Below are 19,076 nucleotides of genomic sequence, written 5' to 3'. Positions count from 1 at the left end.
ACAAGGCAGTTGCCATTTAGTTTTGTTTTTTAATTTTGATGTTGTTTATATATTATTTATTTCTTGTTTAAAAAACTGGCCATTGTTATTTATATTGTTATATTACTGTGTAAAAGATACACAATGTACTGTAATGGTTGGCCAAAAATTTTGAATAAAATATATTTTTTTAAAAAAAATTCCTTTGTTAAAATAATTTTGTCAATTAAAAATCCGGGTAGTTTCACATAGTTTACAAATAGAAACACATGGCAAGGAAATCTGATATTGTACACCAAGATTTATTGAATTGTTTTTCTATCATCTCACCTCACTTTCCTTCACTCCAGCTCATCCTGCTCCCTGAATTCTTGTTTTTTTCTCCACTGTTTCCTTCTTTCTCTCCATGTGCCTCATACACTTTTTCTCACTATCTTCTATCTTTCGCCAACTCTTCCTCATTCTTCTCTTCTGTAAGTCTGGTCTAATTTCTGTCTCTCTTATGCTTTAATGCCAGATTCTGAACTTTCTGAGTTGTTGTGATAAAGCCCGGCATTAACAGCTAGACAGTGGACTGGTTGGGTAGGCTGTAGTGTTGATGGAGCAGAACCCAGGTGACAGAAAACTAGGCATTAGGGCAAAAGTGGGAAGGGATGGCGGGGTGGGAATATCTGGGAGATGAGTTGAAATAGATAGAATTAATTCCCATTGCAAATGTGGTTATTTAGACACCAGTTTCCATTGTCAAGAATGGTCACTGCGTTTGGAGGTATACACCTGTGAGTTGCTAATACCTTCAGGAGACAATGAATAGGAACAACATTCAGGAGAAGGTTTCAGAGAGAGAAAAACAATGGAAGCCTAACAAGCCAGTCTTTGCTAATGCTCTAACATCCCTACGCTGGGAAATACTTAAGAAAAAGATAATCCACCGAGACTGACACAATCACTTTCAAGAAAATGGCAAATGTATTTGAACATTGACAATCTGATGTTCTCTTTGTTCTTGTGCCAATAATTCTTAAGACATTCCTTCAATTTCCAACAGGAGTTCGAATTATGTTTGAGTGGAGACACAGCTACCAGAAGCAGGGTAGATAATCCAATGGTAACTTTAGAATGACAGAGTTAGAGCAATTCCATTAACGCACAGTGCACAGAATATGAAATATTTCAGCACGTCTTTTTGCCTCTCATCCTTGGCCTTTGGTTGCTCCATACACGTTACCATCTGCACTTTGACCAATTTTATAATAAACTTTTTATTGCCCTTCACTTTCACAGCATCCTGCTAGCTCGGCACTGATTTCAGTGATTATATCAAATTTACATTCAATTTTCTGGCGCTGTCCTTTTCATCCTTAGCACATCTGAAGTTTGTGTCTGTCACAAGGCTCCACATGATCCATATCTGTGCTGGGTTCAATCTGTGCACTACTATGAGATCTTTATATAAGCATGGATCAAACATGAATGCATCAGGTACACCAAGTGTCCTGAAGCCATTGTGTGGAACCGGAGTTATCTTCAGCCGGAACAAACACATCCCAACAAACACGTCATCTATCGGGAAGAGGTCCACATCTGCTGCAACCTGATGCAGCTGTAATACAGTTCTCCTGGACATTACATATCCACCACCTCCAGCATATGGAGGATAGGCTTTATTTTTGTACATGATGTCAGGGATAAAGTACTTAAGTTTCTTATTCCTTTTTGGAATAGCATTGTATAAGATATGCCCAACAAAGAGGTCACGATCTGGATTAAAATATTTGACATATTCAATGATATTGAATACATTCACAAAGACATCATCATCTCCTTTGAAAACATATTTTGCTGAGGAACAATCTGTTGCAAACCATCTGAGGAACTGGATCTCCTTCAACGTCAAGTTGAAAAAGCTGTCCTGGAAGTCCCATTGAAGGATGTCACCATACTGTCTGTATTCAGTTGCCAATGACTGATAAAGTGGCTGACCCAGGAACCTTTCTGTTATTCCCAGAAGAAACACTAGCTTGACTTTGACTCCATTAATAACTCCTCCTTTCCCCCACGTGTTTCGAATTGTGACTCGCCTGTCTATGTTGGGAGCTGTGGACTTGATAACTAATAATAAAAACAATCCTGCAGTGCATTCCTTTGGTTTCAGCAGAGCTTGGAAAGTCCTGCAGTGTTTATATGCCAAGAATTTCTGGTACATCTTGGGTAGATTTGAAGACTGGTTGATGTATTCTCTATTTGGTAAACACTGAATTGTTTCAGTTATATTTCTCCTTACTTGGGGGACCAAAATAGAGTGCTTTCTTTCATTATCCTTCTTAGTCGCTGTTATTCCAGTTTGCCATTTGAAAACTAACACACAAATTGAGAATATCAAAGCCAGCCAGAGTGTTTTTCTTTTCCCCTTTGAAAACATTATGAACCAGAGATAATACAACACCAACTCTGTAAGGACACAAGGAATATTAAGAGGATACAGTAATTTTAAAATATATCATCATTCTTATAACTTTATACATCAGTCAGCCAGCCACCCTTAGTGGTTTCAATTAATAATATTAACAAGCTAATACATTGGAATTAAAACAGTTTAAAGTCACAATAAACGGGTGGCACGGCGGCGCAGTGGTTAGCACTGCTGTCTCACGGTGCTGAGGACCCAGGTTCGAACCCGGGTCCGGGTCATTGTCCGTGTGGAGTTTGCACATTCTCCCCATGTTTGCATGGGTTTCGCCCCCACCATCCAAAGATGTGCAGGGTAAGTGGATTGGCCACGCTAATGTGTCCCTTAATTGGAAAAAAGAATTGGGTAATCTAAATTTATTTTTTAAAAGTCACAAAAACCTATCAGGTGCATCCCTCTGAAGGTCCTGCCTACTTTATGTGTGCATCGCTGTAATGTCTCAAACATCTACACATTTCTTGATGCTTTATTGTGTAACAGCAATTTTAAAACTATAAATAATTGTTATGGAAGTGCATGCATATTGTTTTGGCATTTGGACATACAGCAAGCCTTCAGCCAGAGGCTCGTGAATCTGTGGAACTCATCTTGATTAATAAGCGGAGAAGGCAGCAGAATGGGGATGAGAAACATATCAGCCATGATCGAATGGCGGAGCAGACTCGATGGGCCAAATGGCCTAATTCTGCTCCTATGACTTATAATTCCTTTTTTAAAAAGAATTTAGATTACCCAATTCTTTTTTTTTCAATTAAGGGGCAATTGAATCGACCTGCACTCTTTGGGTTGTGGGAGTGAAACGCACGCAGACATGGGGAGAATGTGCAAACTCCACACGGACAGTGACCCAAGGCTGAGATGCCGAACTCGGGTCCTCAGCGCCGTGGGGCAGCAGTGTTAACCACTGTGCCCCTATACTTCCTTTTAACCATTGGAAAATAAGTCAAGAATGGAGCACCTGGAGTTCTTAGATTGATTACAGGTCCTGCATTTTCAGTACACGTTGGACACTGTGCCAGAGTCCAAGGGAAGTTTGTTGATATTGAGATTCTGAGGTAATTTATTCTCATACAGCTCACTGAAGACATTTTTTTTAAAACAAATATTTTAAACCTAGAAATGAATTAACATTACTTTTGAATGGAACTACTATATCTGTGGTAAATTTGTGGGGCGGCACTGCGGCCTCACAGCTCCGGGGCCTTGGGTTCAATTCCGGCCTTGGGTGACTGAGTGGAGTTTACACTTTCTCCCCGTGTCTGCGGGGTTTCCTCCGGGTGCTCCGGTTTTCTCCCACAGTCCAAAGATATGCGGGTTAGGTGGATTGGCCATGATAAATTGTCCCTTGGTGTCCAAAAGGTTAAGTGGGGTTACTGGGTTATGGGGAGAGGGTGGCCCCTGGGTGCTCTTTCCTAGGGCCGGTGCAAACTCGATGGCCAAATGGCTTCCTTCTGCACTGTAAATTCTCTGAATTTTATGGTCATTTGAAAAATGAAATGTCAATGCAATTAGAGATGTAACGGTATGGCACAGGCCAGGGAAAGTCCTGCAGAGAGGAGACTACAATGACTCTCCACTTCTGCCGACTTAACGCAGAGCAACATTGGTGGAGACTGCCCGCCTCCCGGCCCACTTACCGGCTTGGCTCAGGAAGGTGGAAGTAAAGAGGTTCAGAAAAACCTGGGAAGCAGAGAGACCTGGGAATCACCTCACAAAAAGAACTTTAAATTATGACTTCAATTTTCTTTTCTTGTAATGTGATGCAAACATTAATTTAGCCTTTGCTTTAAATGTTCATTGGGAGTGGGAATCTTATTTTGGAGAGCTAATTCAAGTACCAAGGGTGGGATCCTCCTTTTCAGAGACTAAGGCCGGGATCTCCGACCCGAATCCCCGGGACGACGCGAGTATAGTGCCCCGCCGGTCAGGGGCCATTGACAACAGCCCCCCCCCCCCCCCCCCAGCGATTCTCCGGGCCCCGATGGGCCGAGTTTGGCCGAGTCCCGCCGGCATGGGTTACTCAGATCCCACACGGCGTGACCTGGAAGGTGAGTCTGCGGGTGCCGTCCTGGAGGGAGGGCGGGGGGATCCGACCCCCGGGGGGGGGGGGGGGGCACAGTGGCCTGGCCAGTGATCGGGGCCTACCGATTGGCAGGCAGGCTGGTTCCATGGGGGCCTATTTTACTCCGCGCCGGGCCCCTGTAGGGCTCGCTATATTGCCCGGGGCCCGGCACGGAGAGGGGCAGAAGTACGCCGCGCATGCGCCGCGCAGAAATACGCTGGCCGTAGCGCGCATGCGCGGAATCACGCCGGCTGTTCTGCGCATGCGCGGACTCGCGCAGGCCGTTCTGCACTGGCTGGAGCTGTGGGGACCACTCCGTCACAAACCTAGCCCTCTAGGAAGGGGAGCATTCCCCATTATCGGGGACCGTTGACACCAGAGTGGTTGGCGCCGCTTTTCACACCGGCGTGGGGACACCCCCATTATTGGAGATTCCCACCCTAAGTGTTGACGCCGGGTCTGAATGGGTGGATTTCCACGACAACAAAATTGGTGCCAGTCCTGCACCAATTCATCAATAGGCTAGCAGCGGCGCCACTTAGAACGTGCAATTCCAATGCACAGCAGTGTCTGATTTGCTGGGATCGGGATTGACACTCGAGAGAGCTGCGGCCTCATATAAGCACTCTACTCCCCACACACTCATATCCCAGCCAACAAGATGGCAGCATGGAGAGGTGGCATCCCATTTTGCAGATGCGGAGCTCGAGACACTGTTGGACGCCATGGATGAAAGGCGGGCTATACTGTACCCTGCGTGGGAAGAAGGTTGCCAGCCGCCACCATGCAGAGGTCATGAGCGCCGTAGCCCCGACGCCAGGACCAGTCAGCAGTGCAGAAAGAAGTTGCACAACCTTCTCAGGGCGGCAGGGTGAGCAGGCAGCACTGTGCCCCTGGCACCAACTCTCATCCCAAACACACGTAACCCCCACACCCCCCACTCATAAGGTGACTGAACCCCACCACATGCCAGCACCCATACTGACCACCGTAGCCAGGTGCCCTGGCCACGAAGGCCACCAGCTGCCCACTCCCCCTGCTGCATTTTCTGTCTCTGCAGCACCCTCCCACCCCATGGCACTTGTGTCACCATCCCCTCACCACCCCCACTCTACTTGCTAACCACCCCACGCCAACCCCTCACACCAAACACACTCCACTCGCTCACCACCCCACAGCATCCCCTCACCACCCCCTCACCACCCCCACTCTACTCGCTCACCACCCCACACCAACCCCTCACCACCACACCAACCCCTCACACCAAACACACTCCACTCGCTCACCACCCCACAGCATCCCCTCACCACTCCCACACCAACCACCCAAACATGCAATCCAATCATGCGTCATGTCTTGTGCCTGGCGATGGGGCGGGCCCTTCTGCTGTTCCCCTACCCTAACCCCAAGCAGATTCCAGCAACGAGGACAACATGGACACTGAAGGGAGCCCGGGACACCCCGGAACACCAGTCCGGGGACGACACTGACTTCCCATCACAGCTGTCTCCCACACGGTCCATCATCCCAGAGACACTCACCTCGGTTGGGCATGTCAGTGAAGAGCCTCCTGGGCACTACATGAGGGGTTGACAATGACCATCCAGAGCTTGCAGGTGCAGTTGGACGAATCCAACCACCTGCAGGGGCAGGAGGAGCTGCCGACCATGCGTACCACCCAGGCCCACACCGCAGCTGGCCGAGGCACAGGCCAGGTCTGCCCTGTACCAGGGCCACCTGGACATTGCAGCGCACTCCAGTGCTTTGCCCAGCCACGTCTGAGGGTGTCAGTGACATTGCCCGGGAGCTGGCTGACCTGAGCCAGTCACAGAGGGAAGTGGCACAGTCACTGGGTGATGTGGCACAGTCACAGAGGGAGGTGGCCCACTCTCTGTGCTCCATGGCTGTGAACATTAAGACCCTGGTGAAGATGGGAGCGGGATCCAGGCCTGGCTGGTAGCGTGAGGTTAGCCTCAAAAGATAGCCCCAGTCGCATCCCTGTGCCATTGGTTACCCTGAGGGAGGAGGCGGTAATGGGCCCCATGTCAGTGGCTCCCGCAGGGGTGATGCAAGAACACCACATGCGCTTCAGACTCACCACTCCTGTCCCTGGTGCATCCTATGGGCAGCGTGCAGAACAGGGTGGCACAATGCCACCTAGGACATCCAGGCGACTGCCGGACCCATCCAGGCCTGGTCGTTCCAGAGTACGGCCGCCAAAGGGGACCCATGTCACATGGCGGGAACCGCACCAGGCCACCTCCACCTGGGGATCCACCTAGATGTAGCATTAGGGCCCGTAAGGCCATAAAGGTAGACACCAGTTGGTTTGGCACGGGTGCAGCACACAGTACAGCATTAGGTGGGAGGGAACTAACCTGTCCATATATGTTCACCGTATCACAACAAATGTTACAACCAGCCTGCGTGCTCTGTCAGGAGGGTGTGAGGGATGGGCTGGGCTGGCTGCAGGAGGGTGTGAGGGATGGGCTGGGCTGGCTGCAGGAGGGTGTGAGGGATGGGCTGGGCTGGCTGCAGGAGGGTGTGAGGGATGGGCTGGGCTGGCTGCAGGAGGGTGTGAGGGATGGGCTGGGCTGGCTGCAGGAGGGTGTGAGGGATGGGCTGGGCTGGCTGCAGGAGGGTGTGAGGGATGGGCTGGGCTGGCTGCAGGAGGGTGTGAGGGATGGGCTGGGCTGGCTGCAGGAGGGTGTGAGGGATGGGCTGGGCTGGCTGCAGGAGGGTGTGAGGGATGGGCTGGGCTGGCTGCAGGAGGGTGTGAGGGATGGGCTGGGCTGGCTGCAGGAGGGTGTGAGGGATGGGCTGGGCTGGCTGCAGGAGGGTGTGAGGGATGGGCTGGGCTGGCTGCAGGAGGGTGTGAGGGATGGGCTGGGCTGGCTGCAGGAGGGTGTGAGGGATGGGCTGGGCTGGCTGCAGGAGGGTGTGAGGGATGGGCTGGGCTGGCTGCAGGAGGGTGTGAGGGATGGGCTGGGCTGGCTGCAGGAGGGTGTGAGGGATGGGCTGGGCTGGCTGCAGGAGGGTGTGAGGGATGGGCTGGGCTGGCTGCAGGAGGGTGTGAGGGATGGGCTGGGCTGGCTGCAGGAGGGTGTGAGGGATGGGCTGGGCTGGCTGCAGGAGGGTGTGAGGGATGGGCTGGGCTGGCTGCAGGAGGGTGTTGGTGGGCGGGGTGGGGGGAGATAGGCGGACTTCGGGGGTGGGTTCGGGACAGGGACCCCAGTGCAGCCACCACTCATTGCCCCGCCCCACTCTGATCCCTCTCCACCCAAACCCCCCCCCCCCCCCACCCTCGGCACCACCCCAGGGGTTCAGTGGGACTGTGTGATGGAATGGCCAGCTCGCATGCAGGGATCACCCAGGTGGACGGTGGAAAGTGATACCATGGGCAGGAGTCAGACATTGTCAAACGATGCGGTGCACCAGAGCTCATCGCAATGCAAGTCGTCATCGTCCTCCATTCCATGGACCAGACCCAGTTACTGCCAACCCAGGGCCCGCATCCCGTAGTGAGGCAGGTAGGAATCATGGAGGGGGTTGAAGAGGGGTGGCACAGGGAAGGTGGTCATGGGAGGGGGTTGACGTTCATGCCAGTTGGTGAACCTGGAGGCGATGAGGACATCCCATACGCGTCAGCCCAGGCTCACACATTGGGTGGCCTCCCGTGTCTGCCTGGGCCCAATGTCCTGCCCATCCTTGCCCTTCCCCACATCCTCCTCGCAGAAGAGGCCTGGAGTTCAAATCCCTCCTCCAACATGTTGCCCCACTGCTGCGCGATGCTGTGGAGGCCACCACGATGTGGGGACTCTCCTAGTGCTAAACTGGAGGACCCCTCCAGAGCGGTCCAGGGACCTGAATCGCATCTTCACACTGCTGAAGCACCGCTCGATCACGCCCCTGGTCACTGCATGGGTGTCGTTTTAGCGGAACTCCACATCGATCTGTGACCTCCGGGTGGACATCATCAGCCACGACCGCAGCCGAAAACCTCTGTTGCCCAAAAGCCAACTCTTCACCCGGAGGCACACCTCAAAGATATCAGGAACCATCAAGTGTGCCAAGATGAAGACATTGTGCACACTGTGGCACAGACATGTATGATGTGCAGCTCAGTCACACACCAGCTGCACGTTCATCGAGTGGAACTCCTTTTGGTTTGTGAAGACCGGCCCACACGCATCCCATCGATCACCCCCTGGACCTGGGGAACCCGGCGATGTCCGTGAACCCCACTGCCCAGACACCGTGGTGGGCTTGGTCCATATTGAATTTGATGTATTGTGCCGACTGGGCATATAGGGCCTCCGTTATGGCGCATATGCACCTGTGCACTGAGGTCTGTGAAATCCCAGACGAATCCCCACTTGGCGCCAGAAAGGACCCCGTGGCGTAAAGGTTTAGGACGACCGTCACTGTGGCGGCCACCGGGAGCGTGTGCCCTCCACCATACCCCCGCGGTGCCAGGTGCGCCATGATCCAGCAGATATGCTGTACGGACCCCCAGTTCAGCAGAGTCTTTGGCGACATGTCCGGTGCAGCAGTCCTCGGGTGACAGGCGCTGCCGGTACACACAAGGCCTCATGCGCCGCATCCATCCTCACTGGCTGCCTCCCATTCCTCTGGGGCAAGCTACCTGGTTTGCAGGGTCCCCCTCGAGCAGCTCCTGCTCGAACAGCCTCAGGGTATCCGCCAGGGCTGCGGCGGCTAGGATGAAGGCCACCATTCCTGGTTGGATTCCGCAGTCCATTGTCTGCAGGGGTGAAAGGCAGATATGTTAGCATGGTGCGTACCCCTGTGCCCAACTAAACCACAAGTGAAACTCACCATTGGTAATTCCTCCTGTCGGAGGCGGAACATCGCAAAGTCCCCGTAGAATACCGGGTCAGGCCTGCTAATGATATGCCGACGGCATTTACTGTACTTGCGGAGTAAAATGCACTGATGCCGCTGTCAAGGCATGGCATTCTGTCGGGCGCCCAACGCCGGCTACGATTTTCACCTCACGCGCAATTCTCCGTCCAATCGTCTTTCGTGGTTCCGGCGTCGGCAGATGAAGAATCTCACTCCATAAGTCTGTTATGATTCATCAAAATAATAGCACTACTGACCAGTGGGGAATAAGTCTGACTGGTATTATTGCTGCTAATTTTGTACATGCTTGAAAAGGGGAAGTGTGCATGATTATAGGGAGGAAACAGTGATTGGGGCTAATTGGATGGCTGTCACAGAGAGCCAGGGCAGGGACAGGGCTTGTTTTAAGGATAGTTTTTCTACTTTGAGTATTCCAGCCAACAACTACAACGGAGATAGAAAGTGAGATTCACTGGACCAAAGTTAAAGCCCTGTTTTGGGCGCATTTGGCGGGGAGTTTTGCGAAGGCTGGGTTGGCGTATTCAACAGCAACTAGTGCCAAGAATGAGCCCCCACGAGATTCCTGACATTGCTGGCTCCCTCACTGTCTGATTCGCCTGACTCACACCTCAGCTGCTCACTGCTAAAAAGGGGGAGCTTGCTTTAAAACTTGCTTCACCACTCACTCCCAGTCATGAATCATAGAATTTACAATGCAGGAGGCCATATCGGCCCATCGAGTCTGCACCGGCCCTCGGAAAGAGCATTAAGCCCACATCTCCACCCTATCCCCATAACCCAGTAACCTCACCTAACCTTTTTGGACACTAAGGGCAATTTAGCATGGCCAATCCACCTAACCTGCACATCGTTGGACTGTGGGAGGAAACTGTAGCACCAGGAGGAAACCCACGCACACACGGGGAGAACATGCAGACCCGGCACAAGCCAGGAATCGAACCTGGAACCCTGGAGCTGTTAAGCAGCAGTGCTGACCACTGAGGTACTGTGTCGCCCGGAGGTGTCAAGGTTTAGGACTGCAGTGACATTCACAGCCAATGGGAGCGGGTGTCCACCTCCTCCATGGGGGTGCCATGTCCATAATGACATAGCACAGGTGCCGCACTGTCTCTCTGCTGAGACGGAGTCTTCTGTGGCACATGCTGTCCGTCATCTCATTGAAAGACCAAGATCTTGTGTGAGTCCACAAAAGATCAGCCATAATCTCATTGAATGGCGGAGCAGGCCAGAAGGGCCAGATGGCCTACTCCTGCTCCTAGTTCTTATGACACCTGTACACCTTGGGCCATTGCTGGCTGCCCCTTCTGGGTCCCTTCTCAGCCTGATAAGAGGCCGGATCTTCAGGTTGTGCGTCAGCATGCTGAACATGGGATGCCGCCTCCAGTCTGAGTTGGTGCTGCTACCTTTTATGGCCTCTGCCCTCCTTAGCTGCCACAAACACCGCGAGGGCAGCCTCCGCAGCATCAACTCCAGAAAACATTGTTTATCTGGAAGGAATTGGAGACGGTGACAGACCGACAATCAGTTAGGGCTTTCACCCCGTGACCCTCAAATCCCCCAACCCTCCCCCACCCTTACCATGACTGTCCCGCCTTCTCTCAGGCAAGGGAAGGCACAACAAATGATGGGAAACTGAAAAGTGTAGAAGAAGCATGTAGCAAATCCCTGAAAGAAGCGTGAGAGATAGATAAGGTGGTTAAGATTTTATAGATTTTACAGATTTTAATAGGATCAAGGGGTAATAATAATCGCTTATTGTCACAAGTGGGCTTCAATGAAGTTACTGTGAAAAGCCCCTAGTTGCCACATTCCGGCGCCTGTGCAATTGAACCCATGCTGCTGGCATTGTTCTGCTTTGCAAGCCAGCTATTTAGCCCGCTGTGCTAAACCAGCCCTGCATGGGTATGAGGAGAAAGAGGGAATATGGTATTGAGGTAGAGTTTCATCGTTGGGCCGAATGGCCTACTCCTGCTCCTAGTTTCTGGGCATAGAGTACAAGAGCAGGATGGTTCTATATAAACTAATTAAATCACTAATTAGGCCACAGCTACAGTGCTGTACGCAGTTCTGTCACATTACAAGAACGTATGTATAAAATCAATGCCACCTCTCAGGATATGCTGCTTTAAATATGAAAATACTCACTGTGCTTACCACAACTTCACAATATTCATCCTTGGAAATTATTCAGCAGGGAAATACCGACCAGCGTGTTGGAGACTCAATCCTGAGGACATTTTCTCTCATTTGCTGATTTAAGTTCAAAATCGGTGCTAATAAAAGTGTGGTCCACCCACTGTTGATACTTGTCTTGAGGATCTCCTGGAATCTGCAGTAGCAGCAGGCCAGTGGGAAAGCCTGATAAAGGCTTTGCGAGGAGGCCCCAATAGTTCCTGGTAAATGCACCTTGAACTCACAGGGGCTGTGAACGGCCTCGAGTAGAGACGAGCGGAAGTTTCCTACAGAGAGAGAAAAAAATCTCAATAACTGGCAGTGGGAAGAGAAGACTTTGGAAGCTCGAAGCAGACATCTGAGCGATGCAATCAGCCCGAATATCAGCGCGTCGCCGCTAGAAGCAGGGAGGGCCCGCCTCGCCATGCAAATCCCGCCAAAATGCAGACACTGCATGCGGTAAGAAGTCTGACAACACAGAGTTTTTGACTGCTTGGGAAAGGTAGCTTTACTCCCATCAGCCTTGTTGACAGGTTGTCTGTCCGTCTGTCTGACTATCTGATATCTAGTGATGAGTGAACCAGCTGACAACATCTGTTGCTTTCTCAAACTGAACCTGGGAGTTCCAAAGGATTAGACAATGCACAATTTCTGTGGAGTCCTCAAGTCCTGAGTTGCATTTCCAAGTCCACCATTGCCAAGACTGTCTAATCCTTTGCAGTCTTGGCCCATTCAATACCAAATGAAATGAAATGAAAATCGCTTATTGTCACAAGTAGGCTTCAATGAAGTTACTGTGAAAAGCCCCTAGTCGCCACATTCCGGCGCCTGTTCGGGGAGGCTGGTACGGGAATTGAACCGTGCTGCTGGCCTGCCTTGGTCTACTTTAAAAGCCAGCGATTTAGCCCAGTGTGTATCTGTGCAGGATGTTGGGACATGTAACTACATTAAAGGTGCTTCATGTTGTTATTTTGAATATGTGATCCTCTGTTTATCTGCATTGTTTCTTAGCGATACATCCAAGGCGCATATGTTATATTGGTTTCTTAAAGGAGCTCCCAATGAGACTTCCCTCCTTTTCAGAGTATATCACTAATTGGTCTGTAATGATCACCGACCCACACAACAACCTTATTGCAGTATCAAGCGAATGATTTCTCTCAAAATGTAGAATGCAGCACTTATTGGCGCTCAGAAGTAATGCATGGTTAAAATCCACATCCCATGAGTGGGATTAATTCCTCCAGCTGTTGTTTCTGAGTTACTGTATATTGGGTTACTGATCCATGACTGCAACCGTGACACTACTACACCTTGAGAAAGCCCCCATATCCGAGTTGGAGGCTGGGTTATGGGAGGAGGCTCTGAGGAAGGTGAATGCGTCCCCTTTGAGCGCCAGGCTGAGTGTCATTCAATTTAAAGTAGTCCACAGGGCACACATGACGGTGGCTAGAATGAGTAGTTGCTTTGAGGGGGTGGAGGATAGGTGTGCGCCGTGTGCAGGGGACGATAAGACATAGGAGCAGAATTAGGCCACTCGGCCCATCGAGTCTGCTCTGCCATCAATCATGGCTAATATTTTTCTCATCCCCATTCTCCTGTCTTCTCCCCATAACCCCTGATCCCCTTATTAATCAAGAACCTATTTATCTCTGTCGTAAAGACACTCAGTGATTTGGCCTCCACAGCCTTCTGTGGCAAAGAGTTCCACAGGTTCACCACCCTCTGGTTGAAGAAATTCCTCCTCATCTCTGTTTTAAAGGATCACCCCTTTGGTCTGAGATGGTGTCCTTTGCTTTTAGTTTTTCCTACAAGTGGAAACATCCTCTCCACGTCCACTCTATCCAGGCCTCGCAGTGTCCTGTAAGTTTCAATAAGATCCCCCCTCATCCTTCTAAACTCCAACTAGTACAGACCCAGAGTCCTTAACCAATTAAGTTCGCTTTGAGAGGGTCGGTGGAAGGGTTTGCCTGGAGATGGAAACTGTTTATTGACTTCTTCCAGGACAGTCAAGTCAACAGGGAGTGTGGGGGGGGGGGGGGGGGGGGTATTCTGGGGTTAATACGAAAAGTTAGAGGCAGAGAGGGTGGAGGACGGGGTAGGGAGGGTGGGTTGTGGTTGTTGGTTACTTATTTAGTTATGATGCAATCTCCTGTTTGCTCTCTTTTTGGGCTTGGTTTTGGTTCTGTTTGATGTTTATTTATAAATGCCTTAATAAAAATATTTACAATAAAAAGAGAATGCACCCATATCCCTTATGAATACATACTTCCCGTGATTCTGCTCCAATCCTCTGATACTGTGAGTGTTAAATGGCAACTCTCCTTCCTGACTTCAGTGCAGTTAGGTTTGAAGTGAATGTAGCTCTGCAGAATAGGTGTTATTCCTATTTTCCTCTCCCAAGCTGTTAGTTCCATAGAGACATAAATTAATCACCTTGTGCACAAAGGTATCGGGTAGGTCACATGGGCGCTTTTCTATTGGGAAATTAAATAGGAAACCAGTTTCAAAAGCCATTTACACTTTGCAGATGTGTAAGAGATTAGGCTTGGTGTTATACCTTTGGCGATGTTTTTCCTTCTTGTGTGTTGACAATCCTCACTTTACACTGAAAGTAAATATCTCTCTAGGATGACATAATAATAATCGCTTATTGTCACGAGTAGGCTTCAATGAAGTGACTCTGAAAAGCCCCTAGTCGCCACATTCTGGCACCTGTTCGGGGAGGCTGGTACGGGAATTGGACCCGTGCAGCTGGCCTTGTTCTGCCATTACAAGTGAGCTGTTTAGCCCACTGTGCTAAACCAGCCCCTTTCCTTCACATTGTGAGGGAAAAAGGCAGTACATTACCAGTGTTAGCACAACTCTACTGAATACTACACTTCCTTATACACATATGCATCATAACTGTTGTATCCTCTTTTCAGCTTTAAGATTAAATTCAGTCCAGAAGAGAAACACACTGTAAAATATATATCTCTTTTAAAAGCAGGTAAATGGAATTAACTTATTTTCAGAGGTTAATTATCTTGAAGATTAATGATACATCCTGTTACAGCGTGTTAGAGCAATGAATTATTGGAATTACTCAATGTAATTGGTGTAATTTTTGGACTGAAAAAATATTCTTGCATTTTAATTGATCCAACAGCCATTAAAACATAGACCAAAGGCTGCACTTAAGCATCCACCCATATATTTGCAATGAGGTGTTCAATTTAGCAGTTAGCGAAATGAGTCAAACATTGCCAAAGATGCATTTGGGCCTTACCTGGTTAATAGTTTAGCTTGGTTAGGTTTTCAGAACTCTTGATGGAACATGGTCATCGTAACTGAAAATTCTTGAGGTAGGAGGTACTGATAGGTTTCAGTGCTGTTTACTCGTTTACTGCTTGTCGAAGGAGCTTTAACGTCAGTGCATTACAAAGATATGCACCTAGTGGCCATTCCTCGGGGATTCTGAGGGAGTGTAACTATGGAGATCTGAGATAAAGATGCGTACGCTGAAAATGTACTTGTGAAGTAATGGGGAGATACAAACGTCAGGGAATACACCATTTTAATTTGGCTAATAATCCATAGAGGTAATTAAGAGGTTAGTAAATTAACTGGTTTCGCATTTCCCACCAGCGTTAATATATTGATGTCAATGGACAGGTTGAACGTTAGCTTATTTTTTGGCATTGTTGATTCCAAAAATAATTTCCTGAACATGATAAGGAGGCTTCATACTCCTTGGAAAATAAGAAAGGCAGTGAGATTTGGGAGCAATTCATTAGAAGTTGCAACACAGGTTAATTAAGGCCACACAGAAGCAGAATTGAAAAGGAGAGAAACCATACTGGTCTTATGTGAGGTCGCACTCTGAATACTGCTCACAGTTCTGGTCTCCAAATTACAAATGTGTATCGAGGTATTGGCGAAGATGCAAAAATGACTTGCCAAAGGGATCCAGTCAGGAAAGAATGAACAGGTGAGGACTCTTTTCTCCAGAATAGAAAATGTATTTTTTTAATAAACATATTATTGAAGTATTCTTTTGGCATTGTAACAGCAGCAATATAAACAATGTACATAAAAATATAAACATAGTGCAAATACCACCACCTTCTCCCACAGGTCCCACCATTACTTAACCCCCTAATCTACACTAATCTACCCCCCCCCCCCTTCTACAAACGGTTAATTCTCTGCAAAGAAGTCGATGAATGGTTGGCACCTCCGGGCGAACCCTAACAATGACCCTCTCAAGGCGAACTTAATTTTCTCCAGGCAGAGAAAGCCAGCCATGTCCGATAGCCAGGTCTCCGACTTCGGGGGCTTCGAGTCCCTCCATGCTAGTAATATCCGCCTCCGGGCTACCAGGGAAGCAAAGGCCAGAACGTCTTTCTCCTCCTGGATTCCCGGATCCTACGACACCCCGAAAATTGCCACCTCTGGACTCAGTGCCACCCTTGTTTTTAATACCTTTGACATGACGGCGGCAAACCCCTGCCAAAATCCCCTGAGCTTCGGACACGCCCAGAACATGTGGACATGGTTCGCCGGTCCTCACGCACATTTTGCGCACCTATCTTCCACCCCAAAGAATCTGCTCATCCGGGCCACTGTCATGTGAGCCCGGTGCACGACCTTGAATTGAATCAGGCTGAGCCTGGCATACGTCGCGGTCGCGTTGACTCTGCTCAACACGTCCGCCCAAAGGCCCTCCTCTATCTCTCCCCCCAGTTCCTCTGCCCACTTTCATTTCAGCTCCTCAGTCTGCATCACCTCTGATCCCATAAGCTCCTTATATATGTCCGAGATGCTCCCCGCTCCTATCCATCCGCTAGAAACCACCCTATCCTGAATCCCTCTTAGTGGCAGGAGTGGGAAGGTTGGTACCTGTCTACGCAGAAAGTCCCGCACCTGCAGGTAACAAAATTTGTTACCCCCCGCCTATGCAAACTTCTCCTCCAGCGCCCTCATATACGGAAAGCTCCCATCTATAAACAAGTCCCCCATCCTCTCAATCCCCGCTCTCCGCCAAATTCGGAACCCCACCATCCTCCCCGGGGCAAACCGGTGATTATTACAGATTGGGGACCAGACCAATGCTCCCACTGCTCCCACACGTCTCCTCCACTGCCCCCAGACTCTCAAGGCCACCACCACCATGGGGCTGGAGAAGTGCCGCGCCGGTGGGAATGGCAGAGGCACAGTTACCAGTACCCCCTTGTGCTCGACAAGAAGCCGCCTCCATACGCACCCATGCCGACCCCCCCTCTCCCCCCACCAGCCACGTCCTAATCAATGCTATGTTAGCCGCCCAGTAATAATTACTAAAGTTCGGCAGCGCCAGCCGTCCCTCTCCCCGACTCCGCTCCAGCATTACCCTCCTCACTCGCGGGGACCTGCCCCCCCATAGAAAGCCTGCTATAACTTTATTGACCCGCTTGAAGAAGGACCGTGGGATGAAGATGGGGAGACATTGGAAAACAAATAGGAATCTCGGGAGGACCGTCATTTTCACTGTTTGCACTCTGCCCGCCAGAGACAACGGGAGCGCATCCCAGCTCTGGAAATCCTCCTTCATCTGATCCACCAACCAGGCCAAGTTCAATTTATGTAGCCGGTCCCACTGATTAGCACAGGGCTAAATTGCTGGCTTTGAAAGCAGACCAAGGCAGGTCAGCAGCACGGTTCAATTCCCGTAACAGCCTCCCCGAACAGGCGCTGGAATGTGGTGACTAGGGGCTTTTCACAGTAACTTCATTTTTGAAGCCTACTTGTGACAATAAGCGATTTTCATTTCAGTCCCGCACCACTTGGATACCTAGGTACCTGAAACTGTCCCCTACCACTCTAAACTGGACCACAAACATCTCGCTCTTCCCCATATTAAGCTTATACCCCGAAAACCGGCCGAATTCCTCTAAAATTCCCATAATTTCTTCCATCCCCTCCATTGGATCTGAAACATACAAAAGCAGGTCATCCGCATACAGTGAGACTCTGTGCTCCCCCCTCCCCGCCCCCCCCCCCCCCCCCAAGACCAGCCCCCTCCAGCCCCTCGAGGCCCTCAGAGCAATTGCCAGCGGCTCGATAGCCAACGCAAACAGCAGTGGGGAGAGGGGGCATCCCTGTCTCATCCGCCGGTGCAGTCTAAAATAGTCTGAAGTAGTCCTGTTTGTCCGTACACTTGCCACAAGAGCCTGGTACAGCAACCTGACCCAGTCAATAAAGCCCCTCCCAAATCCAAACCGCTCCGGAACCTCCCATGAATAATCCCACTCAACCCGGTCAAAATCTTTCTCTGCATCCATCGCGACCACTACCTCCACCTCTCTACTTTCCGGGGGCATCATGATCACGTTTAACAGCCTTCTTACATTGGCCAATAGCTGTCTGCCCTTAATGAATCCCATCTGATTCTCCACAATAACGTCTGGTACGCAATCCTCAATCCTGGAGGACAAAATTTGGGCCAACGGTTTGGCGTCCATGTTCAACAGAGAAATCGGCCTGTAAGACCCACATAGCTCCGGGTCCTTGTCCCATTTCAGGATAAGCGAAATCGTGGCCTGTGACATTGTCTGGGGCAGAACCCCTCTTTCCCTTGCCTCGTTAAACACCTTCCCAATACCAGTCCCAATATCCCAGAGACCTTTTCATAGATGATATGCCATCAATGAACACACGACGAGTGGTAAACGTAACTGAGGCTTTAATACACTAAACAGAAAGCCTCCTGGCCTCTGATCTCGAACTGGATCAGAGGCGGAGACCAGCCAATTTTATACATGAGCCCGAATTAGAGTCGATTTCAGCGGGAGCGGAGCAGGTTAGTCAATTTCAGCGGGAGCAGTGCGCAAGTGATTTCTGGGAGGTACGTTTCTCCTTTAAAAACACTTGTCTTTGCAGGAGCAGGCCAGTCGATTTCAGTGGGAGCGGTGCATTAGTGATTTCTGGGAGACCATCACAGGAGCAGGCTAGTCAATTTCAGCGGTAAACACTTACCTGGTCCCGTTTTCGGTCCCTCTTTGCTGTTTTTTTTTTTGTAAATTTTAGTGTTTAAGGCGGGAACAGGAAGTTCGACCTGCGGACTTCTGGGAACATAGAACATAGAAAATACAGCACAGAACAGGCCCTTCGGCCCACGATGTTGTGCCGAACCTTTGTCCTAGATTAATCATAGATTATCATTGAATTTACAGTGCAGAAGGAGGCCATTCGGCCCTTTGAGTCTGCACCGGCTCTTGGAAAGAGCACCATACCCAAACTCAGCACCTCCACCCAACACCAAGGGCAATTTGGACATAAAGGGCAATTTATCATTGGCCAATTCACCTAACCCACACATCTTTGGACTGTGGGAGGAAACCGGAGCACCCGGAGGAAACCCACGCAGACAAGGGGAGGACGTGCAGACTCCGCACAGACAATGACCCAAGCCGGAATCGAACCTGGGACCATGGAGCTGTGAAGCAATTGCGCTATCCACAATGCTACCGTGCTGCCCTTAAGAAC

At 50.0% G+C, this 19,076-nt stretch overlaps 1 protein-coding gene across 1 annotated transcript; it reads right to left on the bottom strand.

Annotated features, from left to right (window-relative positions):
• Nucleotides 1-1,125: 1,125 nt before the first annotated feature.
• LOC140429445 (N-acetyllactosaminide beta-1,3-N-acetylglucosaminyltransferase 4-like) lies at nt 1,126-11,655 on the bottom strand. The gene is made up of 2 exons (XM_072516452.1): nt 11,541-11,655; nt 1,126-2,430 (listed from the first exon to the last, which is right to left on the bottom strand). The coding sequence occupies exon 2, from the start codon at nt 2,399-2,401 to the stop codon at nt 1,295-1,297; it is 1,107 nt and encodes a 368-aa protein (XP_072372553.1). The 5' UTR covers nt 2,402-2,430; nt 11,541-11,655; the 3' UTR covers nt 1,126-1,294.
• Between the last annotated feature and the right edge of the window lie 7,421 nt (nt 11,656-19,076).

Source organism: Scyliorhinus torazame, chromosome 1 (genome assembly GCF_047496885.1).
Source record: "Scyliorhinus torazame isolate Kashiwa2021f chromosome 1, sScyTor2.1, whole genome shotgun sequence".
Lineage (NCBI taxonomy): Eukaryota > Metazoa > Chordata > Chondrichthyes > Carcharhiniformes > Scyliorhinidae > Scyliorhinus > Scyliorhinus torazame.
Note: the sequence above shows the minus strand (reverse complement) of the source record. Positions and strands in the feature narration are given on the sequence as shown.